Below are 27,393 nucleotides of genomic sequence, written 5' to 3'. Positions count from 1 at the left end.
TTTGGTTTGGTTGTTGCACAGTGCCTGTGCGCATGCATGGACTTCCAGTTTGACACGGTGGTGAAGGACCGGCCCACCATCCTCAGCAAGCTGCTGCTCCTGCATAACGTACGGCCGGACATCCCCGCACTCAGCTGGGAGTTTTTTGTCAATCGCTTCGACACGTTGTCACTCGAGGCTCAGCTCCACCTGGACTGCAACAAGGAGTTCCCCTTTCCCACCAGTGAGTGCCACCAGGCCCAAAACGTCATGCGGTCGGCAACAAATAGCACAACCAAAATTTTCGTAGAGTTAACACATGTCTTGAATCGAGCTGGAGCTTGGGCAAAGAGATGATAGGAGGGAATTCCAAAGTGGAGCAGTGCAAGGGAAGAAGCAGAAGAAGCATTTTGGGTGGTAGAGTTGGTTGCACAGGAGTACACTTGTGTCTCACAGCAAGAAAGGCCCGGGTTTGAACTTTGGCACAGATGCCTTTCTATGTGGGATTTGCATGGGTTGTCTCCCGATTCTCTGGTTTCCTCCGAAAGCAAAAAAACACAGTGTAATTGCGATTGGACAAATATTGCAATTAAAAAATATTACCTGCAAATTACTCAGTTGGGATTACACGTCTAAACATTACCCCCGACTGTAAAAAATTGGCAGGACCCTCCTGAAAAAGAGTCTTGAGACTTAGGCTTTCGATTGCGTCAGTCCACCTTGTGCTGTGTGCATTACACATGCAGTGTCGTGATGTCACGTAACATGTAAGGTGTGATGGGAGTACTGAAGAAATGTTCAAAATTGTGCATTTTGCCGTCTAGAAATGTTTTTTTGTGTTTTATAAATGCTCATTAATGAAGTTGACCAAACTTACTCTTTTAGGATCAAAGAGATTGAGAAATTTGTGGTGCCAGTTTGTTTTGCCTTCCTGCTTGTCTGTGTTTTCCTGTGCCCCTGTTTTATTCTCTTTGAGAATGACGGGAAACTGCACGTTACATATTCGGCATGATTATGACGATTATTATTTTTGAATGCGTCATCTTTGAACGACAGCCATCTCGACGGTGCGAACGAACGTGGTGAACATGAGCGACGCGGCTATGTGGAAAATCAAGCGTGCACGCTTCGCCGCAATCGTCAGAAAAGTGTGCGCTCGCTCCGCGACAGCGTGAAGAAGCCGGCGGAGTCCAAGAGGACACACTCGCTGCCGGAAACTCTGACACACAGGCTCCGTTGAGTATCGTTCGCTCACCGTCTCGTCGGCTACTCAGCCGTTGTCATTCGCAATAGCTGCATCATATTTCACACAAAACAACGATGAAAGAGAAAACTGGTACATGAGCTATTTCGTGATAGAAAAATATATTTAACATTAAGATATTCGGACACGTTATATGTATGCAGAAGAAGACCGATTGTACCATTATATTGTGTTATTAACATGATTTGTTGGAAACATGAAATTCGAAACTTTGTTTTTTTCTTTCAGGTTCTGGTTCACATTTCAGTTTTAAATTATTCTACAGTACATCTACATGATGTGATTTATAGAGTGAACTGCGATGTTTATATTTCATTTTACTTTTTTTTCATATATTTTTTATCATCGCAGCTTTACGGATCACTCGCCATCAGCAGTCTGCTCCATCACTTGGGGAGATGATTAAGCATGTTTTACCTGGTATGAGTCACACCATCACTCACAAAGACCTAACAACAGTCATCCTGACATCAACCATGACATGTGAAGCTGCTGCTGCTGCTGCTGGATGATGATGACAAATATATGGCTGCCAGAACACACCAAGTATTAATCCTCAAACTAAATTAATCCAAGTACTGAATTTCAGTCGAGCAACCAATTTGCACAGTGTTTCACAATTCTAGTCCTTCTGACGGGCTATGATGCAGATTTTAGTGATTAACCAATCATCAGGTGTGTGCATTTGGTCAGTGACTTAATTGATATGAGAATATAATTGTTTAAAGCCAATTGATTAGCAGAGCACTGAGCAGAGCATTCGGTTAATATTGGGTCCACACAGGGGTATGGGAACAATCACAGCTCCCAGAGCTGGAAGAAACGACATTTTATTTTATTCAAAAGTTTTCATTCTACCAAAGTATACATCAGGTAACAAATCGTCTAAAGATTGTGTTTTTTTAGTATCCATAAAAAACATGGATGTTATGTTCCACATTGTCACACTCATTTGCATTGCAATTATTCTCACATGTCAACTACCCCACTGGATGTTTTTTTTATGTTTCTCAAAATAAATTACTTTTGGGTAGAGTTTCGTAGTGGAGAGTTGCATTGCAATGGCTTTATTTATATATGATATAAAAAATTCTGCCTGCATCTGGTGCAAGTGCCCTATTTCTAGTCTACATGCCCTGTTTTTGGTACACGTGCCCTGTGTCTGGGGTATGTACCGGTGGCACGGCAGCTCCAGTTGTAATTTTTTTTTTTAAACAAAACTCCAGGTGGCAACCTGGCAGTGGGAGACGACATCACCATCTTGGACCCCCTCCCGGAGGACGCACGCATCGACCATCAGACCGTGCACCACCTCATCACAGTGCTTACCAAGTTCATGGCCAAGGAACGCAGCACCTCGGAGACCGACGTGTCATCCGCCAAGGCCTTCAACACCGTCAAGAGACACCTGCACGTACTGCTGGGCTACGACCAGCAGGAGGGCTGCTTCATGGTGGCTCCCAATAAGATGCGCAGCAGCACCTGCTTTAATGCCTTCATGACCGGCATTGCGCAGGTACCCTGGATGGAGATTTTATGGAGATTTACGACGTTTTTGGGGTGCAGGGTTTAATCAGGGTGGCACAGACGTTTCTTGAGCCGCGCAGCGAAATCTACGTGGGACACTCTTCTTTGTTTGTCTACCTACTTCCAGGGCACACTCACCCTCACCAACCTGCACTGCCCAGTGTGGTGAAGTGCTGTCAAGCAACCTCTCTGACCGACATGGCATCGCGGTGCACTACATCCAGCAGTGGATTAAGCATGGATGATGACGGAGCTAACTGTTCTCCGTGTACTTAAACGCCGGCCCTGTGTGCTTGCACAGGTGCTCGACTGTAACATCAGCCTGGGCCGGCAGCTGCTGCCACTCGTGCTGCAAGTGCTGAAGTATGGTGCCTGCCCTCAGCTGCGCCACTACTTCCAGCAGCCGCCGCGCTGCTCGCTCTGGTCCCTGCATCCGCACACGCGGCAGCTCTGGCTCCGTACTCTCATAGTCATCCTCTACAAGGTGCGCTCTCCCGGTTCTCCCGATCTGCCTGTTCGCTTGATGGACGTTTGCGTAGCTATGTCAGGTATAGGCGGTGCAACTGCACCGGGGCCGACGAGCCGTTGGGACCCAGGTTCCAGGCAACGTAGAAGTGGGGGTGGAAATTGGGGAATGGGCCCCGATTTGATTCCTTACACCAGGGCCCGTGCTAACTAAAACTACACCACTTGTTTATATTGTACTCTGTCGAAAATGTCACTCATGGAGAACTATTGCCATAACTCAGGCAGGGAACCCAGCAGAAATTTCTTAACATGGTACACTCTGCTCATCTTATTCTGGTTGTATTGTTCCCTCTTGTATGCAAGTTGATAAAATCCCCCTTACCGCCTCTGTCCACTCAGCATTGTAAATTAATACACAGTTGTTCGGCAGGCCATGTGTGGTAAAGTAAAGTGTGGGTTACCATAGAAGAGGAGATGAAATATCCTCTATATATTTTGCTCCCTTCCGCTAGCAGTGGTGAGAGCGAGCTATTATCGGGCCGCATCTGTACCATTACCTTTTTAGTACCCCTACAAGGAGCCGGACACATGCAAGGTGGTGCTGCAGCTGATCTATGTGGTGGTGAACACGCTGGACGCCCAGTACCACAGCTGCAAGCCGCACCCCACTGCAGGCCCCCTCTACAGTGACAACAGCAACACGAGCAAGTACAGCGACAAGGAGAAGATGGGTGAGTGGGGCTTCTTGTTTCACACAAGGCGGCAGGGTGGTGCAGTGGTAACACTTGTGCTTCGCAGCTAAATATGGTCTGGGTTCCAATTTTTGACTTGGGTGCCTTTCAGTGTAAGAGCTCCTGTTCCACATGGGTTGCTTCCAGATTCTGCAGCTTCCTCCCATAAAAAAAACCCTTAATGTAACTGATATTGGCCAAAATACCAATCCTTAAAAAGTGTCTGCATCTGACTCAATTTGGATTACCCATTGGACCCCCTCCTGCGAAGACTTGGCAGGACCCTCCTGAAAAGACTTGAGACTCGGTTAGGCTTTCCTGGCTAAACAAGCATAGTCATTAATAATTATCATCACCAGATATCCTGACTGAAAAATGCATAACATTTTAAATGACAAACATAGAACATTTCCAGCCGCTATGTCAATCCATTGCTGGATGAAGGCCTTCCTCTCTTATGTTGGTCTTGGTGGTTGATTGACAACACAAAACAACAAAAAGTTGATTTGTATAACGTCTAGTTGGTGATTCAATGGGGGTGCAGGCATGGATACTGACCAGGATAAATGTAAAATGTACTTGACAACAATTTTTTTATATACAACATGAAACAAATGCCTTACACTGCATTGACTAGAGATGTGGGCATGTGATCTCTATATTTTGGCTTTAGTAACCTGGGGTGGAGCGAGCGGGGGTTTGACGAGGGGGCCGCCATATCACAATTTTGAGACCCAATCGTCGAAATGCAACCACATCTCAAGATGCCACACTTAAACGGTATCAATGTTTAGATTATAAAAAGGTATGGTACGTCGTTGACAGAGGAGAGGGGAAGGTTTTTAACTCGGGAGTTGACAATATGGATGACTGGCGAAAGGTCACTTGCAGAAGATGAAAGCAAGAGAAGAGAACGAGCGATCTCCCACTGACGAAGGTTGACCATACTTAACCATGCTGATCACATCACATGCTGATCAGTCCAGGTTGGTGAAGTTTAGCAGGCCCAGGACCAGGTCAGATATCACCACTAATGTTCGCCATAACCAAGAAATTAACTGAGGCCGCTGGATTCTTAGCGCAATGTGCTAACCACTGCACCTCCATTCCATTCCATATGAAGGAGAAATGCTCAAAAGTGGTGGTGTAATCCCTTATTTATTTTATTGATGTGTTTTTTCTCCCAGAAGAAGACAGCGTTTTTGATGAGTCTGATGGTCACGAAACACCCACACGAGGAAAAGAGTCCCAAACATTCCTGGCAAAACTCAAGAAGATGGGAGGATTGAAGAATACCAAATATCAGCAAGTTGATATGCTACCTCAACGGAGTGAGTTCAGAGCTTTCTTAAACAAATTTGAGTAAATACTAGCTTTGCAACCAATCTTGTGAGTTAAAATGTATCATCAACTTAACTGTTGTGTGTTTGTGTTTGTGTGTTTAGATTCAGACATAGAGCTATCACAATACAAAGATAAATGTGCCCTGCACGACATCCTAAAGTCTCAGTCAAGCCCCTCGCCAAAAACCCAGGAGGAGCTGCTTTCAGTGTCCATCTCAGTGCCATCCATCAGTTCATCCAGCAAGAGGCTCTTGCGGCCCAAGCACAGGTCCATGGAGCACAGGAGCACATACTCGGAGCCACTCCACCCAGCCCTGGTGGAGTGCCACAGGAGGTCCTTCTCCGCCAGTCCAGATATTGAAAGACGCTTCTTGCCATCGTCCAAACACCATGACGCCAGCCAGAACTCCTCGCCCGACAGCCAGATATTTGTGTCTCACCACAGGGGAGGCGACGAGCACGTGGCAGCGGCGGCCAAGGCGAAGCAGATGACGAAAAGCATCACGCCCGACATCAGGCTCAGTTTTTTGGATGTGCCGGAGGTGAAACTCGAGGACATTGAGGAGTTTGAAGCGGAGAACAGAAAGGATGGCGATCTGATGAGTATCTCGCCTGACAAGGCGGTCACGGCCGCTTTGGAAAAGCTGTCGATGATCACAAGCTCCGACAGTGATTCGCTAACATTTGATCTTCTCCCGCCGTTGCAAATCATAGAGAGCGACGATGAGAACGAGCCGGGAGAAGGGAAGCCTTTGAAGGGTATGGACACCCAAGGTCATGGCCCCAAGGTGACACCTGTGGTGATGGTCAACATCGAGGACTGCACCGGGGAGGTTTCCATCCGGGTGCCCGACAGCACCGCTTGGCTGCAGCCTCCGAGCGCGGCAGACTTTCCCGCGATCCCAAGCGCGACGTCAGAGTGCCTCGAAATCTTCAGCTGCGGCGCAGACAGCCCGGCTTCGACGAGCACTTCGGACAGAGACAGCGGTGCCAGCGCGAAGCAGAAAACCAAAAGGGGCCCGCTCGAGAAGCACATGGCGGTGCAGGAGACTCCCCCTGATGAGAGCCCCTCCAACGGCATCGACGGTGAGAGGGAGCGCACGCCGTCCTGCGCTGTCGCAGAAGATGATCGAGAGGCCGAAACGACCGAGGCAACCATAGAAGAAGGTGACCTCAAGGAGGGTGAGGAAGAGGAGGGGGAAGAGGGAGAATTCCGCATTCAAATTGTTCCCCGGCAGAAGAAGGAGCGGAAAATCGCAGTCAGCGCCATTCAGAGGGAATACCTGGACATGCCCTTCAGCATGCCGCAGCAGTCCATAGACATCGACGATGGAGGTACGCTTCGTGGACTGCGTGGGAGCGCTTGTATTTGTTTAGCGTGTCAATACTTTGTGCGTCAGTAGGTTGTTCTCAAGTGTAGTTTAGATGATGGTCCCAGCCCTGTCACCAATGACCGCACAACAAATCCATTCCATTAAATTTACTTCAACATCCTTAATTTGGCAAAATTTCAGCTCTGAGAATTTAAATATCGGTTTGACTTAATGCAATGAATGTTACTCTCATATGCGAAGTCAAGGGAAGGTATTGCCCTCTACTGTGTGGATCAGAGGTTACTTGAAGGGATGCCAGGAAGTTTTCTGCTTTGGGCTGTTCTCTAACACGAAATATGCTGCTCTGTGAGAGATCCGAATGGTTCATGCATCTGATAAGGTGATGTCGATAGCGCAATCGGTATACAACTGGGGAAAATTTACGAAAGTAAAAATACCCATTGTGGCTTATTTTTGACTCTTTTCAGATGTTCCGGGCCCTGCTGTAGGTGGTCCCCAACGCTGGATTTGCCTCGGGAAAGTACCTCTGCGCAGTCATTTGGAACGGCTGCATCAGCTGAAAGCAGTCAATGTAATGAATTGCCACGTTTCCCTGTTTTTCTCTGCACATCTTCCTGATGTATAGACGTTTTTACCTTTTTTCAGGTTGTACTGTATGTTTGATGTCCAGAGTAACCCGAGCCCCCCCCCCCCCCCTCTGACCAGATGCTTCATAGCATCCACATGCGGAAAACAAAATACTTTCTGCACTGTGTAGATATGATATTAAGTGGCAGCGGTGTGAGGGGCATACGAAAATATGACAGTGCAGCACTTGAGGACAAATTTCACAGTGAGAGCATTGGCTGTGCTGGAAGGAGCAAGTTATTTGAGTAAAGGGTTTGCATTTCATGCTTATAAGCATGTACTTTTTTTATTTTGGTTTGCGTGCATATATCGATATTTTTATTTATTTTCCCCAATATTTATCAGGAGGGGGTCTCACTGATTTGAACCCTTTGGGTTGACATGTATGATTGTGTAAGAGTTGCTTATGTGATTCATCATCAACAATGATCTGTCTCCGCAGTGGATGACTTATCAGGCGTGTTCTCTCCTTTGGCTGCCACTGTCAATAGTCTTGACCACCAGCCATCTTTCCTTGAGCAACGTGTCCTGCCCAGGCCCACGATCGGTACTCATGAGATTAGATGCGTCACTTTCTTAACAAGCAAGATGATGTCTCTAACTTGCACATGTTCTCTGATCCATGTGTTCCTCTATCTGTCTGTGTAATTCCAAGCCTGTACCTCTCCATTTGTATGCCATGCCAGGCTATATCATGAAAAGCAATATCCAAATGTGCCGAAAAAATTACGTTTTTTTTAAATCTAATTGCACTATTTATTGGGGCTCTTTCTGGACAGCTCATTACAAGCCAATGAAGCGTGCTTCTCTGGGCGTCCTGACACTGCAGCAGCCGCTAAGGCAGCAGCTGGAGCAGCAGGGAAACAGTCCGCAGCCCCTCGGAGCCTGGGAGGCAGGCAAGTACACGAGGCATGACCTCACCTGCGTCCGGCATCGCCGCTTGCAGAGTTGGACTGGAACAAGTTGCAGCTGTCTGATCGATGTGTTTTTGGGTTGCACCACGTGTTTGGCATGTTGTCCACATGTTGCTCCATGTATTGGGAACTTCTTTAGGAACTAAATTATTAAGTAACTTCCAGCACATGGACAACAAAGATTGGACATGGTCATCATCATGCTGAACAACACGCAGGACAACCCTTGAAACACACATTGGAGAGGTACTCTGCACAACTGCGAAACCCTATGCAGTCGTATTAGTTTTGTATGTCTCATACCATTTTATTGCAGCTCAAATTAGCGTGAGCATCCAGAGTTCAATTCTGTGTGGTATCTATGGCACAATCGGATGATCACCAGTAAAAATCCTCATGTTGTCGATGAAATAAGTACCACTCGGTTGAAACAAACCATTGTCGTAATTTGGATAGACTGCTCATCCCCATCATCATTCGAAAGTCAAATTTCAACTCGAGACCGCAAATGTGAATGAGTGCTGCCGTATGGCTCATGTGACGAGGAAGATGTAGTGACTTGACCCTCTGCTGTGCTGCCACAGGCACCAAGTACAGCCTGGTGTCAGCTGCCAGCATCCCCAGCATGTTTGTGCCGGTGCCAGAGGAGTTCACGGACGAGCAACCGACCCTGGCAACGGACAGGTCAGATTGTCCACAAAGAGCAGCTCCCTGTAAATCGTCATGAATTCTCAAGCCGCCTGTCGTCAACCCCGTACTGCAGCCACGATCCCGTAGGTTCACAGTTGAGCTTGCCTTGGCCATTAGAGGCACCGTGCATTCGCTGCCGAATTATTCACTTTGTGCAGGCCGAAACGAGTTGTACCTCTGGTTGCAGACCTGTCCACGGTTATGCAATGCAATTTGGTTTTCGGGAGCATTTAAATTAGGTTGGATCGGAAGAAGCCGCACATAAACAGCAGGTGGACTTATTTTATAAGAGATAAAGTCCGTTAAAGGCAGAGGAAGAGAGGAAACACTTTTTCCCTTCATTTTATTTCTTGAGAATGTATCCATGAATTGTCCACACCTAGGTCTTGAAGCCTCGGACATTATTCAATGACTGTGTGGCACTGCGACCACTGTACATGTGTTTGTGTAGATTGGTGAGCAGTGTAATTACTTTATAGTGCCTCAAATTTTAAATTAAGATGTCCGAAATAGATAATAAGAAAGATTTGCATTCCTTCGCAATTAAATAACACTGCATCTTTTCGCACTGTACAGAGCATATGCAAATAACAGTGCTATCATAGCATTGGTAGGGAAAGAGATGACTCACAGTAAAAGAAAAACGGAGGTGGGAAAAACACGGGAGAACAGAGAAGACTTAGTATCTGTGTCTCGACTTTTCCAGGCACCAGCATATACAGCAGCAGCAGTTGCCACCATTGTGAAACAGTGCATTTGTTCTTGTGTCCCAGTTAACTGGTGGTGGCCTATGACCGAGTCACCCAGAATGTGTGCCATCTCGTCATATTCCAGAAGCTAAGCAGGATTTTGGCGCGCCCACCACCATGCATAAAACAGGTTGTCATATGCTGCTGCGGGGCTATGCTGTGAGCAGAAAGAAGTGCACAGAATTAATTGTTGTACTTTCATTCTCAGCTTCAATAGATATGCTCCCCACCTTCACAAACCCGTATTGAGCAAGTTTAAAAAAATATTCGAATAGCCCCCAAGATCCATATGGCGCAGGGAGGCCCTCATCCAGCAGTGGACTGACAAACGGGCCGTGCCTATGAAGTCGTGGCGTTTGTACCGGTGAGATGTGCGTACAATGGTTTTTCTTTCCCAGGTGCCACGACTGCGGCGCCATTCTGGAGGAGTACGATGAGGACACGCTGAGTTTGTCCATCGTTACACTGTCCACCTTCATCCACCTCAGCCCTGAGGTCGCCGCACCCCTGCTGCTCGATATGCTGCAGTCTGTCGGCAGGTACTTATTTCTCCGCTCACCTCCGGGAGGTGAATATTACAAGGAAAATGGATGTAGGCTTGGAATGCAGAAGCTTATTGTAAAAGTCATGCGGTTTGTAAATGTTAATACATTTGTCATGGGTGCAAGCCACATTGTCTTGTTACTCGAGTATGCTTCAAAGAACAATGTTCTCTAGAGAATATTGTTGTTTTCATGAAATAAAATAATCTAACTTAAACTCATGTGTGGTTTGTGTTTACAATTTAAAGTGGCGAATTCAAGAACTTAAACCAAATCTATGATGCTTCCATCTCTTATGACACTTAATGTTTACATTGGTTGGAATTCATCTCAAATCCCTGCTATGCATTACAATTCTTTGAACACTTTCCCACTTCTAACATATTTGCAAATTACAGCATTTAGCCTTGTGTTTGCAAGGGCATGCTAATAGTTTGTACTTGGCACATGTATGTCAGTCTTTAACCACGTTCACCTTTCAAGCTACTATCTGTACTAATATGATTCTCACTTATATATTATTAACCACAAATGCATGTGAATAATCTTAATAATATTTTCTCTACTCTTCCTTTTGGTGAGATGTTCTTATTGGAGAGCACACAAGTCAGAGCCTACCAATGTCTTTCCATTGACTGCAACTTGCTGAGTTCCTTGAAACACTCGCTCAATGGATTTTAAATAACTTAAAATATAGGAATTTAAATGTTTTAGTAAACTTAATTTGAGAACAAAATGATCGATTTTGCTCCTACCCTGACGGTGCGCATCTTTATTAAGGAGGTCTCCTCAGTATGTTATGATTTTTTTTTACCTAAATCTGAGTTGACTTGCTTCTTTTTACGTTGTTATTGTTTTTAGGACTAAACTTTCCCAGCTCCCTAACCAAACGTTGCTGGCACCTAAATGAATATTGCTGAGTGCTTTCTCATTAATGCCAGTGGACTATTTTGAAATAAAAAAGATATATATACTTTACCCACCAAGCTTTGCCCAAATGATACATTTCTGTAAGTTCATCAGAACACTACACTGATTGATATATATAGTCTCCCATAGGAAAATTGTGATTTAGTTTTTTTTCTGCATGCTAATAAATGCCTCCATGATAGTCCTGTAATGGAAATTGTGCTTCAGCCTGGTCCGGGAGCTCGTACATAAAACTGCTTGATGTACAATGGAATAACGGAATGTGCATCATAGCCAGACCACTGTAACCAACACCAACCTCCTGGCTTCATATTCTGGTAGACATTCCGCCACCAATATCCGCAGAGAATGCAAGAGCATTTACACACTTTCTTGCCAACAAAAACCACCTACCACCTCAACAATGAGCTCAACCATGTACCTCACCGCCACCTACTCAAGTGCCCATCCCTTTCTGGATCACGTTACTACTAGAATTTCACCCAGATCCGGAAGAACGCTAGCAAGCAGAGTGAAACAACGTGGACTTCAAGACTAAACACCTCATTCGAGACACAATCATCATCGCACGTCCTGGCTTTCATCGCACATTGCTCGAACACACCGGTGGTGTAACCATCAATAGCATTAAGAGGCCAATGCGCACATCTTCATAAATAGACAATTAAACACAAGTCACGGTACAATTGTGGCCATTCAACCACAACTATGCACTATATATGAATCCACTGTAGCCTGCGTGCCTTCAACAGGGGAATGGAAAAACTACATGAATGACTGAAGCCCTTTCGTGGCTAGCAGATCTCAACATTGGCATTGAGCTCCACTGCTGAATGAAGGCCTCCCCAGGGCTTTAAGTGATACAGGTTGGTTTGATCATACTTCACTACACTGCTGAGTGTGGATTGGTAAATGGGGCCTCAGGTCTTGTTCAGATATTGCAGTATTGCCACTTATGTTAGCAATGGCTGGTAATCGAACTTAGGTCACCATCTTCTTGGTTCTTTCGGTAAAGTCACGTAGAAGGGAAGTAATAAAATAATAAAAATAAAACATAATAAAATAAAATAATTCTCACGACGTTTCGGCTACAACGCAAGCAGCCGTCTTCCTACGTGACTTTACCGAAAGAACCAAGAAGATGAATCCCTGCAGTCACGAAAGCTTTAAATCGAAATTTAGGTCACCATGTTCATAGTAGAGCGTGTGAACCACTGCGCCACCGCTCCCTCCTTAGCTACGGTTTATTACCGTTAAATTGAAATATCTCTTTATTGTCTTTTCTTATCTATTGATTTAATTGAATGTATCCTCCTTTCCTTGATTCGAATTTTATTTTTGCATGAGCAGGTGAGTATTTATCGGCCCTGTTGCATGTTCCTCTGTCTCTCAGGATTGCAGCTGATGCACTTTATCCCTCTCAGAATGAAAGGTATCTTTACTCTCCTCCCCCTTCGCCTTCCACCGGCTTGAGACCTGGCTATGCTGGTGGTGTCGTTGTGCCTACCACTTTCACTGTTTCACCAATCCATATTGAGCCTACAATGCCATATTGAGTCTACATCCAGTGTGATGCCGCTTCTCTTCAGCAGGGGTCCAACAAGAAGGGGTCACCACCCCCTTTCAACAAAACATGGTACATTCCTTAGCCAAGTATTGTGCAAAGGCAGGCCTAGTATAACAATGTCTGCTGCTGCAGAGCTTGTAGGAGGAAGCAATGGTCTCTGTAACAGGAATGTACCATTCTTTGTAGGGGATGGTCCCTTACCTCTTGAACGCTTTGTTGTGGTCGCATTGAACAATGGCAATACATATGTTCACGTGAATTATTGTAAGACATCCTTCAAGCCATCTGCAGGTAATCATATTGCGCATTGCTTCTCTTATGGTACGTTATGGAAATGTGTCTCTGGAACGATGATTTGGAAGAGCCAAAGAGACGAAACGCCATCTTAATTGCGGACACATTGTTCACCTTGCAAATAATGTATTGTATTTGCTCAAAAGTCATTGTAATTCACTTCTCAAACATTTATCGTTGTTAATCTCCAATTTTACAGCCCTTAGCCGGTGGTGGAAATTGCTATGGCGGGGGTGGGTTTTATCCATAGGACAACTACTGTTGACTTCCCAACAAAGTGGTACTTACTTTACTCATTCTGGAGGGTTGATGGGCTGATTCAACCTGCTTCCAGGATTTGAACTGGCACCTCTCTGAATTGTTAGCCACTTGCAAAACCGCTGAGCCACATGTTCACGACACAGTACTACGTTTCTCAAACATTAGCTTTTTTTGCAATGTGAACAACTTTTAACTTGCAGGAGTGTATTCAATATGGGATATTTGTTGCCAGTATCAAAATATCAGAATAGGTTTTACCCTTTCTGGAAATAAAACAGGAGTTAAGATGTAAAAACACCAAACACAAGCATGCAAACGAAAAACATGGTCTGATAACACTGTGTAACAATTTTCTTTTTGTTCATGGGTGGTAAGTGTTATTTCCTAATTGTTTATTCCTGAAAAGTACAGAAAATGGCTATTCCCCACAAACTTTGCTTTTGGGACCAGGACAGTGATATTTAGAATTTTCCAGAACATTCCAGATAGATTCAGTGCTGAGTAAACTTGGAGTAACTTCTAGAACAATCTAGAACGTTCCAGTAATATATATAGTATATATACAGGGGCCTGAAACCCACCAGTTAATTTTAGTTCCAGCTGCCTAAGTGCATTTTTTTGAGATGGCATCAAGAGGCTGCAAGCATCCGGCAGACGCATTTTGCTATGTTTGTGGCCAATTTATCAAGACAAGAGCGAAAAAGTACTCTGTGGAAACATCTGCTAAGATGTGTGACGCTTGTTGGGGATCAAGACAACCCTTTCACGTATCCGGACCTTCCTTCATCCATCGCCCTGGTGTCACATTGCCATAAGCTCCCCATACCCACTGCTCCGGAGAGAGAGCAGCCTTCTTTAGAAGAGAGCAGTAAGTCAGAGAGCTAGGAAGACATTGTAGATCCAGATGACAATTTCAGAGGTGGAATTGAGGAGAGAAACCCATACTACCCCAACCAAAAAGACCTCAACGACTTGATCAGAGATCTTGATCTCACCAAGTCCAATGCCGAGCTTTTGACGTTGAGGCTCAAGCAGTGGAACTTGTTGGATGAAAGTGTGCAAGTCGCAGATCAGAGGAAGCGTCACCAACCTTTTTGCAGCTTCTTCACCCGTCAAGATGGGCTCTGCTTCTGCCACAATGTGACCAGTCTGTTCGAGGCAATCGGAATCGCCTGTAACCAGAATGAGTGGCGCCTCTTCATTGACAGCTCATCCAGGAGCCTCAAAGCCGTGCTGCTCCATAATGGTAACAAGTACCCGTCTCTTCTCCTGGCTCACTCGGTGCACCTCAAAGAGGATTACAACAGCATCAAGACCTTGCTGGACGCCTTGAAGTATGATGAGTACGGCTGGGAGGTCATCGGAGACTTCAAAATGGTGGCATTCCTGATGGGTCTCCAAGGCGGTTTTACCAAGTTTCCCTGCTATCTTTGCCTTTGGGACAGCAGGGACACCAAGGCGCACTACCACAGGTGGGACTGGCCACAGCGGACCGAGTTCTCTGTGGGAGGAACAACGTCAAGTGGGAGCCACTGGTGGACCCCCGGAAGGTGCTGATGCCACCACTGCACATCAAATTGGGCCTTATGAAACAATTTGTCAGAGCTGTAGATAAGGAGTCGGCAGCCTTCAAGTACCTTCAAGACTTCTTCCCTAAGCTGTCTGAGGCAAAGGTCAAAGCCGGTGTCTTCGTCGGACCACAGATAAAGAAGATCCTGGAGTGCAATGAATTCCCCAAGAAGCTCACTAGTAAGGAAAAAGCGGCTTGGAACAGCTTTGTCGCAGTGGTTCGTGGCTTCCTGGGCAATCACAAGGTCGAAAACTATGTGGAGCTGGTTGAGACTCTGGTGAAGAACTATGGCGCAATGGGCTGTAGGATGTCCCTCAAAGTCCATATCCTTGATGCTCATCTTGATAAATTCAAGGAGAACATGGGAGCTACTCGGAGGAGCAAGGCGAGCGCTTCCACCAGGATATACTGGACTTTGAACGCCGCTACCAAGGACAGTATAACGAGAACATGATGGGAGACTACATTTGGGGCTGATTCGTGAAAGTGATTTACAGTAAATCGTAAATCTCGAAAAACTACTCACTTCTAAATCTTTTGTAGTAATTTTTGTATTACTTTAGTATAAATACATGTTAATTTTGATTAATGTTGTTTTTTTGACTTTATGTGAACGAAAAGACACAAATTCGTCCTGTTTTCTCATTGAAAATAGGTAAATTTCAAAATATCACTGTCCTGGTCACAAAAGCAAAGTTTGTGGGGAATAATAGCCATTTTTATACTTTTTAGGCATAAGCAATTACGAAATAACACTTACTACCCAGGAACAAAAATTGTGTTACATAGTGTAATATATGCATTGTCTTTGAAACTGATTGGTCTACACCAGAGGCAGCTTTCTTTAGAGCCTCGTCTCACAGTGTTAGACCAGAGAACGCCAAAAAGCAAACGACACAAAGAGAATGCACTATCAGGGCATTTATAGCTCAGGATTCCTTGAAAAAGGTTTCTGTTTGGTGTTTTAACATATTAACACCTGTTTTATTGCCAGCAAAGGGTAAAACCTATTCTTATAGGAGTTTATTCGTTGGTACCAATTACTTTTTACCTATAGTAGAATATATATGGCTCTCCGATGCGTCTTGGGTTGTGCCGCGTGCTGTTCGGCACGATGATGTCCAACGTTTTGCTCCATGTGCCGGGAGATTCTCGGCTCGCCTAGGTCATGCAGCGAAACTTTCACATCGTGAAAAACTACACAGTGCGGTACAACCTGAAACACATCACCGAGCTATACAGCACAACCTTGAAGACCTATGCAGTTGAATTCGTATTCTTTTATTATTTGGAGCAGATTTGTATCAAGTGGCTGAGCAGATTACATGCACATTTACATGTCATGGGCACATTTTTTTCAGTTCACCAAACCACCTCATTGACAAAAATTACAAATCTTTCGTATGAAATGGGTATCAGTTTTCATATTAATCCGTAACTGACTATTGCATGACTCTTGCTCTTTATTACATGTTGACATTTAGACTGGCATCCAGTGCGACGTATCCATGGCAAACAGAGAGGTAAGTTTATACTGGTAGGAACCTCCTGGTTACACCAGCCCACAGAGGATTATTGTGTCCGTCCATCGTGCAGGGAGGGGCTGGGTTGGGAGGGAGGGGCTGGGTGGGAATGGCTGGGTGGGGAGGGTGGGGAGGGGGTGGGATGGGTGGGGCTGGGTGAGGAGGGGCTGGTCACCCCGTGGTGCCCTTATAAAACTCAACGTTTAACCTACTCACGCCGGCTTGTGCCCGCCCTCACAGTCGGCCATATTTGCGGAATACACCACGCTGCCGTTGACCCTGGCCATTGACCGAGCAACCCAACGTTTCTACCAGCTCCCTCCACAGGAATGTGTTCCCACGTATCTGTTTTTACTTCTTGTGCCTCACCTTTGGCAATCCTAAACGAGCACCAAAACCTGGATATTTGACCTCTAACGATGATTTAGCCTCAACTTTCAATCACTGTAGGATGAAGTCATGCCTTCATTGCGTCAATTCCCCTGTACCGTGGAAATTTGCTGCAGTGTGTTGTAACGTATGATGAAAGATGTCGATTGTTATTTTCTAATTATTGACTTTTACGTGAAATAGCTCCATATGCACAGTGGGTGCTTGAACATCTTGCATGTCATGATGACGGGCTCCGATCATCATGGTAGTTTGTGCCTTGCAGTTCGGAAATGTCTTTGTAGCTCAAAGTTAGCCGTGGACCCTACCTTTTTACAACCATAATGAAGACTTGGACTGGGTGAATGGCTCTTGTGCTGGGTGAATTGCTGTTATGCTTTATTTCCAGTGTGATGAGGTTGAGCTGGGCTGGGTGAGTCAGCTGGAATGACTCTTGGGTTCGTTTTAAACTCATTACTGAGCTCAGGCCCAAAGGCTCAACGTTTCAGGCAGGGCAGCTAGCAACAAAGAGCACTATCAAAATAAAAATAGAGTTAACACTTTTATTGATTTGAGCAAGCTTATAACAGCTTACGGAAGGACATGAAGGGAAGGAATTCAAAAGTAGTGCAATTCAAGGGAAGAAGCATACGGATAAGTGTTGTGACCTGCGGTATTGTGATTAAACATCGTATAGATGAGGTGAAACGGTCACATGGTGGCTTATAATTACTTTCCTGTTCTGTGTCCCCAGTGTGGTGATTCCGGGTAATGCACCTGGCGTCGCCAAGCAGTTTCTGCGCTGCGTTTTCCACCAGCTCGCTCCGAATGGCATCCTGCCACAGCTCTTCCAAAGCAACATCAAAGGTCCTTCTTCAAACTGTATGCAGTTCTGTGTGTGTGTGTGTGATGGTTGTTCACTTCCCATGTTAAGTGGATTTTACAGGGAAGTGCTGCACACACAAGGCTGCTGTAAATCTTAAGTCTTTAGTCTTAAAGTCTTAAAGTCACTTTATTGTCAAGTGTGTTACATGCATGACATACAACATAGATGAAATTACAGTCCTCTCTCTTGGTCCCACGGTGCAACCAAGCAATTAAAAAAATTAATCACAATTAAAAGACATAAATAAACAATAAACAATCGGCGATCAACACAAGATAAATAATCAAAAATGTAATAAACTTAAAATAAACAACAGTCAAGAATTTTTAAAATGTAAAATATTATTTAAATAAAGTATTTAAAGAAATAAGATATTTAAACCAGTGTGGTAGTGCGATGTAGTGCAATGTGCAGTCCAGAGATCAGGATGTACGAGTGAATGTGTGTGTGGGGGATGGGGTCAGGGGGCAAAGGGGGGTGGGTGGGCAGAGGGGGGAGTGATGGTAGAGCAGGGAGGGAGTTGAGTCTCCTGACAGCCTGGTGAAAGAAACTGTCTTTGAGCCTGCTGGTCCTGGCTGGAAGACTCCGCAGTCTCCTCCCTGACGGCAGCAGACTGAAGAGGCTGTGAGATGGGTGGGTGGGATCACCTGCAATCTTGATTGCTTTGCTGGTGATGCGGGTGTTATAAATGTCCAGAAGAGGGGGGAGAGAGACACCAAAATGCGGTGCAACTCGTCATGATTCGTTGGTTTTTACAGCCACAACATCCACTATAAACACGTAATGATCATTTTGTGTTGTGCAGAATATAAATAAAATAAATAAGCAGATATTTTTTTTCTTCATATATATCTACACGTAAAAGTATACAGTTTATGTTACACTACCCATCAACCCCAAGGCCTTCTGGGAGTGTACAGGAAGTGTGCACTCCTGCTATGTAAAATAATGGTTTATGCTTAATGCAACCTTTTATAAATAAGCACACGGATACATATTCACGTTGAAAAAAAGGATAAAGGTGCTGCCCTGCAATTGCTTGCTCATGCCACGACTGGTGGAAGGGGCTCTACGAGATCAACACTGTAGAGTTTATTTGGTCCATTTTTCTACTTTAATCCATTTCTCTAAATGACAAGAAAAAACAAGATGAATATTAAAAAGTTCACAGATTCTGCATGATGCTCAATGCTATGAGCTCTTTGTACACACAGTGCATGTGTTTGAAACTCTTCCACACTGACGAGACGTGTTGACAGAGGTGTGTATTCCTACACTTTACCCTCACAACACGCGACCTGCCGGTGGACGAACTCTGTGGTGTAGCCATCTATACTACGGGGTGGACGGAGGCGGGGGCATGTTATAAATTTGCGCTGTCGTTTCAACTGCTGTGCCGGAAGGTGGATTCATACCGGTCTGAATTGCAAATCCAATGTACCATCATACCACAGCAGCTCCCCATAATTCTCTCATCATAATCTATAATGTTTTATATGTTTAATACTTCAATTCGTTTGTTTACTTGTTTTTTTTAGATACAAACTTCCTAAGAACGCTGTCGTCAGCCCTGTCTGACTTTTCAGAACTCAGCTCGCTTGCTGCCCTGAACATTCTCCTCGAGGTAAGCGGATTTAATCAGTTGCCGTGTGACGTGAACTCGCAAAACTCTCCGTAGTGTGCCTTGTTTCTGAAGCGGGCCATGCCTGACACTGTGACGCCCACTGAGTTTCTTCCTCCAGGGCCTCAATGGCAAGAAAAACCTGCCGATGGGGGAGCAATGCTCAGATGCCTCGACAACTTGGCCACGTTCATGGAGGCATTGCCCATGGAGTCACCCAGCAACCTGTGGGCTGGCATCTGTAACCACTTCCAAACCTTTTTGCCCAAGTTATCCTCAGTCCTGCCTGTCAAGGTAGACTAAGGACCCACACTGAGGGAGAGCAGTAGCTGCAGAAAATCCAGTGTCGATCATTACATTTTTGTTTATCAAGAGTCACATTTAAAATGCATACTTATATAAATTGTGTTTTTGTACTTGTTAACCCTTTCATAGCCTTGCATTTTTTATTCTATAAGCTTGGTCAGTTAAATTTTTTGTAAAAAAATAGAGAATGAATGAATTGGGAATAACCCTGGGTTATTCCATGTACAGTAAAACCTTGGATTGCGAGCAAATTCGTTCCGGAAACGTGTTTGTAATCCAAAGCACTCGTATCAGTTGTGATCACGTGACGCTCGGCAGACAAAGCGTAGACCTCGCTCGTTTATCAAATGAATATGTATTTTAAAAATGTGCTCGTCTTGCAAAACACTCGCAGATCAAGTTACTCGCAATCCAAGGTTTTACTTGTACTACATTTTCTTTTTCACAATAGGGCAGCTGACACATCACATGTAATAATATCCCGCCCGGCCATAGTTGGGTGTCATCACCAGGTCCTGGGAATAGGCTGGAGCCAATGTGAAAGCATGAAGTCTGTGCACACATTGAACCATTTTGGTGCTGATGCAAAGTAACGAGATGTATGTGGTATGTGCCAGTGCTGCCTGGACTCTTGCCTGCGGATCATGATCAGTCTCCTCAAGATCCCTGCAACCGTCGCCACACGGGTACGTGGGCCACTACCTCCAGGGAATTGTTTTGCAGTAAAAAAACAAATAAAAGTACAATCTCGACATGAAATAACAATGCACAGTAGTAAGTTAACTGTCTTGTTTAAATTGTCTACACAGCAGGAGGTGTTGTCATTTTTTAACTTTCCGTTTTATCTTGTTGAATCTTAGAGTCTGCTTGAACAGTTTTCTAAGCTGCTCGGCTTTGTGATCCAAAACTCCAACTTTAATCTGGCTTATGTCATGGAACTCTGCGCCCTTTGCTACAAGGGATTTACAAAGGTAATGGCACGAGAAAGTTATACATTCATTGATTAATGTATTTGTCAGCACATTGGAATTTCTGAATAAAGTAATTATTTTATAAAGTCAAGCATTCTCGGAAAAAGTGCCGTACATTTTCTCAGGCAGGATCTTACTTTCTCTCCCCCAGGAGAGAGACAAGCTCTATCTGACTCGGAGTGTCGTTCTTGAGCTGTTACAAGCACTGAAGTTCAAGTCCACCTTGCAGGACACAAACATTCTCTACCTTGTTCAGGTGTGGGTTCTTAGCTCTGATGACAATTAAACAATGCCCTATCAATTGGTGTTGTAACCTAGATAATAGTATTAAACTTATATATCCAGGAAAGCCTTACTGAATCTCAAGACACCTTTTCAGTTTTATCTTGTCGAATCTGGAAGATAACATCCCTAGATAGCATAACCCCCAATTGCAAAGTTTTCACAGATGGGGGCGATGTTGCTATGTAGAATCCGAAATGAGAAATTTGCAGGTATTTTCAGCATTGGAAGGATTGGCCAATATCAGTTACATTGCTATGGGATGGAACCAGATAATTCAGAGGGGGAGAACATACACATTCCACATACTCGTACACTCTCACTCACTCTCAACACTTTGCAAAATGGGGAGAACATACAAACTCTACATAGAATGCACCCAGATCCTTTTTGCTGAGGCACAAGTGTTGCCACTGTGTTACCCTGCCGCCCACACACACGTCATTTTGACCTGCTTGGTGTGTTTTGTATTTTGTTTCCCAGTTTATTTGCTCGGATGTAGGCACGAGGTTGGCAAGCTCCTTGATCCTCCAGAAAAATATCATCAACAACTTACCAACAGTGAGTCCTCGCACGGTTCTGCCACAGTGAGTGAGCACATCCGTGTCGCTGAATTTCTCTGACAAGATACCGACTCTCTTGTTCTGTTATAGTGCCAGACGGCTGCCATGGAGTGCGTCAGGCAGTACCTGATGGACATTCTGGACTTTATCGCCGATCTGCATACACTCACCAAGCTCAGAGTATGTCTTTTACAGGAAGCACTCATTATTAATATAAATTTGCATTTATTGTGTTTTACTAATGTTAACACAACTTTATATACATGTATGACTTTTAATTGAACAGTCAGGTATGGTTACATGTGCACTTTAGATGCAAGGGTTTTTGTAAAACTCGGCCGTGACATGCCCAGGAGTTGACACTGTAGCTATCGTGTATCTGTACAGGGATCAAACTTATGGCGCCGGGTTTATAGCACAGTGCACTACCCCGCCCCCACCCTGCACACCATTCTACAACCATTTTTATTCTCGATGCTCGCCAATAATATTATTGGGCTACTCACATTTTTGTACCACTCTGCGGGAAAGTCAACAATGGTTATCCTATGGACAGACTTCCTTCTGCGATAGGGATGTGGAATTTCACGACCGGATTGTAATAGGAGTTGCACATTACCTCAATGCTCAATTAGGTAGTAATTTTTTATTTTAGACTGCTAACATACGTTTGTGAATATGACTGCGTTTCCACCACAGACGCACATGAAGGCATGCGCCCAGAGCTTGCATGAGGACACATTTGGCGGCCAGCTCAAGGTGGGGCTGTCGCAGGTGGTGGCGATGGAGATAACGCGGGGAAATCACCGTGATAACAAGGCGGTTATGCGCTGCCTGCCCTGGCTCTTCCACCCACCCTCCACCATGCAGCAAGGGTCAGCTTTGCACGCGAGCACCAACTGGTCTTGATAGGATCAAGCAAACACAAAGACAACAATTCCCCTTTATAGTCTTGATAGACTCATGGGGAAAATACTGCTAACGTGCACCTATGAAGGCTGGCACGGCGCACGAGGGGGTAGGTGGCCAGCACTATGCCCAACCGCCTTTGTATCCATAGTCACGATGTTTACACATCACACTAGGTTCTCATTTGAGGCTGAGTCTCTAAGGAGACCCAGGACTGTCACTGGTGTTGACCGTGAGCAGGAATCGAACTCGGGTCGCCTGGTTCGCAGCATTTTACGTTAACTGTTCCGCAGATGTAAAGCAGTCACACATAGACATGCACGTGTGCATGTGCACTTATCACCTTTGCTAAAAAAATCAATATCACAAACTCCATCGGCTATTATTTTCAATTAAAATGGTTAGCATTACATTTTGTCAAATAGATGCTTTTCAGTGACCAGCGTCCTGTGAGGAGTCAGTCTATCCTTGTGACTCGAAGCATTTTTGAAAATCTGAATTTTTCTACAGCTTAAAATATTCTGGCTTCGTGCTAGGCTCACGGTACAGACAAAGGATGGGGCCTTTTGGGCAGTGGGTGCAGCAAAGGGCAGGAAGGGTAGGGCTACCTGAATAGTATGGAGAAGTTGGTAGGGGAATAGGGTGGCCTATCAGTAGTCGACAGGGTCAATGTAAGAGAGAGCAAGGAGGCCACTCACTAGAGGAGGCTAGCGGGTGAGTTGCCATTGCTATGTAATTGTTGGCGGGGCTGCCAGGCATTTACAGCAGCGCTGGCCTTTCTATTCTTGTTGTTGTTGTTGTTCACTGCAGACCCAAGGAGTTCATAGAGTGCGTGTCGCATATTCGCCTGCTGTCGTGGCTGCTGCTTGGCTCGCTGAACCACCTGAGCGTGAGCTCCCCGATGGCTCCGGCCTGTACCCCCATCCCGCTCGACGCTGGGCCCCACGTGGCCGATCACCTGCTCGTCATCATCATGGGCTTTTCGGAGCACTCCAAGGTGAGGCTTAACCTCACAAAGTCGATGGCTTTCCCTCCCCTTCCTCCGTCCGCCTTCTTGCTGCCTTGCTGCAGGCTCCAGAAAGACAGCGTGTGACCAATGTGCCCGTGTTCCCAGGCCTCGGTGGTCCACATGTCGTCGCTGTTCCACGCGTTCGTGTTCGCTCAACTGTGGACAGTGTACTGCGAGCAGCTCGGTGGACCCGGCGGTGGGACGCCCACGCTCAACGAGGCCGGCTCGGCTGCGGCGCTCACTGCCATGGAGTTCTGGAGCCGCGTCACTCCCGGCATCCTGCAGCTCATGGCGCACAACCGTACCGTACGGGTGCATGGTGCCGCCGCATATTAACCCCCGCCTTCTTGGCGCTTTACAATGATGGCGGAAAAGTGTTCGTACGTTATCTCTGCGATGAGCCTTTTTGCTTGATCATTGGAGACCAAGCTTAAACCAAAAAAACCACGATGCTTGAAAACCTGGTTTAATCGCAGGCAGTTGCCTTGATTCTAACCCAGGATCTCAGCGCTGCAAGCTCAGCACTGAGCCACCCAGCCACGTTTCACTCGCGATCACTGCTGGATGTGCCAAATAGCAAATGGGATTACGGCCAAGAATGTGAGGAATAGAAAAGACAGTGGAGAGAACAATTGGGAATTGAATGGAGAAAATGTAGCTGTGATGTAACGTGACCCAAAGGAAATGTCACATTGCAGATAATGACCAGTTTGGAGACTTGTTAAATATTGATGGGTTTCACGTACCAGTCGTAAGAGCCATGGAAGCTGCACAGGACCATAAATACGGTGTGTAACGGCATTTGTCTTCTATAGGATTTATAACGTTCTCACGTTGTGTGCTCGATGGTGATGACTGTGTCTGTTCCAGCTGGTGGAGATGGTAAGCCTGCACGTCATCAGCCTCATGGAGGCCTTGCAGGGCTGCAACTCCAGCATTTTAGTCAAGGTACTCACCCTTTAACTAGACTCGAACTGGGCCAGGATCTAGAGTGCTATGCATTCTTATTTATCATGTATTTGTATGTATTACTAATTGTTTATTAATTAATTATATTCCAATTGTGCTCATTGGTGTTATGTCACAATATGAGGACATTCCCTATCTGAACAATCACAGAGAGCAGTACAACTGGATGTGTTAGAGAGTGGCCTCTTTTGACCGATCATTGTAGATTAGATATAAGTTGGGCTGAGATGATTACTCAACTCCAGGCCTGGATTTCCAGGCCAATGCCTCATTGCTCACTGGGCCAGTCAAACTCTGCCAGTACCAGGCAGTTGTTGTTCAGCACACTTGCTCACAAATGGATTACGTGACATGTCATTCGTTTATTTTCAGCACCATTTAATATAAGACAAATGAACGCGAAACCTTTATTACTTCACCTTTTCTCTCCCGTCATTTCCACATGCAGCTTCTGCCCATGTGGTTACCGATGATCAACTCCAACTCTAAGGTAAGGAATTGTGTGTGCTCTAATGTGTCATTAAATATATATTTTCTCATGCTGGGCTCTCCGATTATTTAAATAATTTAAAACTATACAGATTATCGATTTCATTACTCGACTAACTAGATAACACAAAAATTATTGTGAAAAAGTAACCATTGTGCCAGGTGTGCCTCTGGCTGAGACATTATGGGTTACGGTTAGGTTCGTCGGGGGTTTCCAGCCTTCATCAAGCAGGATGTCTTGGTGGCCACCAATTTAAAGGGGCCCGTGTAATCGACCATAAAAAGTATTCTAATATAATTTATTTTCACCCTCAAAAAAGTTTATAAAGCAAATTGATGCTTTTTGACACGAAAAACGAACTGTCGTTCCATTAATAATGCAATTTGTAACACACGCAATATGTCACAGACATACATCACCGTAATTCTGAGGCATCGAGCCAAGCTTTGTGCCAATCGAAACCCAGGCGAGAGAGGTGGGGCCTTGAAGTGTCTCTTGAAAGTTGGAGGAGAGTGAGCGCTGCTGCTGCTGCAAATGTGAAGTTGATGGCGTTGGCAGATGGCAGGGGCTGCTACTGAGAAACAGCTCCGATGTAAACGAATGCAATGTGGTTTTACAAACAACATTTTGTAATGAGAAAAAATAAAAAAAATATCAACCGTATTTTTGCATTAGGTATGGTCAAGATATGTTGAAGTTTTATACACATCTGATGTTGGGCTGCGCTCATCATAGAATGCATGACATCAGCTCGTTTGTCGGTATGATGGAGATGCGGTCACATTTAGATATTCTCTATAAATCCAAATCACTTGGTAAATTGTATCGTAAATGAACGTTTACCGGCAGGGTGACGCAGTGGTAACACTTGTGTTTCACAGAAAGAAGGGGCCTGGGTTTGATTCCCGGCTCGGGCACCTTTTTGCATGGAATTTTTTGTTCTCCATGTTCTCCAGTAACTGATATTTGCCAAACATCCAATGCTGAAAAATTACGTACAAATGACTAAATTAGGATTAGACACGGCAATATCACCACAAACAGATAGGCAGGACCCTACTGAAGGCTTTTCTGGGTAAACAAGAGTATCAATAATAATAATAACCGCGACTCGTCCTGTTTGCGCTGCAGCACCTGTCGGGAGGCCTCCGGCTGAGGCTGCAAGCCGTCCAGAGCCGTGTACGCTCTCCGGGTGTGGGGCTGGCCGGCCCGTCGCCCTGCCAGCCGGCCTCCGCGCCCTTCTCCAACGCATTTGGTTGCATGTCGGCCGAACGCGGGCCTCCCCACCTCCAACAGTGGCTCCGATGCACGCAGTTCAAGATGGCACAGGTGGAAATGCAGTCGTCTGAGGCGGCGTCGCAGTTCTACCCACTGTGATGTGCCAGTTCGGCAAGGGCAGCAGTGGCAGCCCGCTGCAATTGAACGCTTTCCTGCACCCTGCCACCAACGTTCTGCCAGTTGAGCATGCTATGTAGGGTGATTGTAACAATTTTTTTTATTGGTCTGCCATTTCTGAATTCGATGAAGTTTTTTTTCCCGTCAAATTTCATCCCAATCATGCTTTCGGTGATGAGATTCATCGTCATGATGTGAAGAATCCATTTGCATCTCAGCAAAAGCGTTAAATGTTATTCGAGAGAATGACCCACGGAAGCAGATATTACGGAACTGCTTCTAAGATCTGCTTCTAAAGTTTACCCCAAAAGTACTCAATTGGCATTAGGCAGAACAACAACGCCTCGTATTGCAAAATGTCTGCGGACTGTGAAAGATAACGCCTTCGTGATAGCCTTGCGCTATAATAATGGCACACATATCAAATGTACAAATTATTTTACGATTTGATTATTAAAAACACTATCAGGTGTTCGCAATGTTGGTACCTTCCTAATTACTGTCTCCGCACGCTATTGTACCACTGCGGACTGAACTGCTGTGTTAATAATAAGCGCTTGCGCAGATAACTATTGTGTGTGCCAGGGAGCTGCTTGCGGTGCAAGACTTACGTACACTGGATCTTTGTGGAGAGGTCTGCAGATGTTTTTGGCTCCTAGGGGTTGACAATGTTTGCAGTGGGATAGCTATCGAGTGTGCAGGTGGTGCAAGTTCACTGGGGCCCATGGGCTGGATGGGGCTCTGGTACAGGGCCACGTTAAGAAAGACAGGCAGCCCCCCCCCGTTTCATTCCTTGCACCAGGGGTCAAGCCAAGCACTCCACACTACTGACTGTAAGTACCGTACAGAATGCTTTTCTCAAGGATGCAATTAGTGTCTGTATTCAACTATGCCTCTACAATGTAGAAAAGGTACGTGGAAAGTAAATATGTTGTTAATCTCTTCATGTGTCTGAATTGATTTTAAACCTCCTGGTAGCCGATTGTGCTATTGGCAATGTCTGGAGCATGTCATTGTGAGTACTCTTATGTGATTTGATGGTTATCAATGTGTTCTTATTGGTGGAAGCTTTTATTTTAGAATTAACGTCACACGTGCCGTAAGGTTTATACATCGCTTAAGCCGATGTCACCATTCAGATGCTTTGTTTCTTCTAAAGAAATACCAAATATGTCTTGATTTTTAAATGGTAATTGCCGTTAATCTACATTCCTCTGTTTGACATTAAAGTAAGCTGAACGTGTGCATTTAACTTTTCTGCGTGTATCATTTTTCATAGTTTTAGGCAATGTACAAGCTGTCTGTGAAGG

At 45.2% G+C, this 27,393-nt stretch overlaps 1 protein-coding gene across 1 annotated transcript; it reads left to right on the top strand.

The window, feature by feature from the left end:
• The first annotated feature begins 36 nt into the window (after window positions 1-36).
• On the top strand, window positions 37-26,065 carry LOC121852145 (protein unc-79 homolog). The gene is given in 28 exon segments (XM_042346238.1): window positions 37-223; window positions 1,036-1,107; window positions 1,110-1,214; window positions 1,595-1,663; window positions 2,470-2,759; window positions 3,072-3,254; window positions 3,804-3,969; window positions 5,160-5,300; window positions 5,415-6,647; window positions 8,053-8,169; window positions 8,772-8,871; window positions 10,025-10,165; window positions 16,275-16,313; window positions 17,437-17,549; window positions 19,107-19,192; window positions 19,311-19,335; window positions 19,338-19,483; window positions 20,113-20,181; window positions 20,356-20,466; window positions 20,618-20,722; window positions 21,232-21,309; window positions 21,402-21,491; window positions 22,011-22,186; window positions 23,031-23,217; window positions 23,335-23,535; window positions 24,100-24,177; window positions 24,647-24,688; window positions 25,820-26,065. Coding segments are annotated over 28 exon segments (4,596 nt in total).
• The last annotated feature ends 1,328 nt before the right edge of the window (window positions 26,066-27,393 follow it).

This window comes from Callorhinchus milii, unplaced genomic scaffold (assembly GCF_018977255.1).
Source record: "Callorhinchus milii isolate IMCB2004 unplaced genomic scaffold, IMCB_Cmil_1.0 Scaffold477, whole genome shotgun sequence".
Taxonomy (NCBI): Eukaryota; Metazoa; Chordata; class Chondrichthyes; order Chimaeriformes; family Callorhinchidae; genus Callorhinchus; species Callorhinchus milii.
The sequence above is the reverse complement of the archived record's forward strand: the minus strand, read 5'-3'. Positions and strand labels throughout refer to the sequence as shown.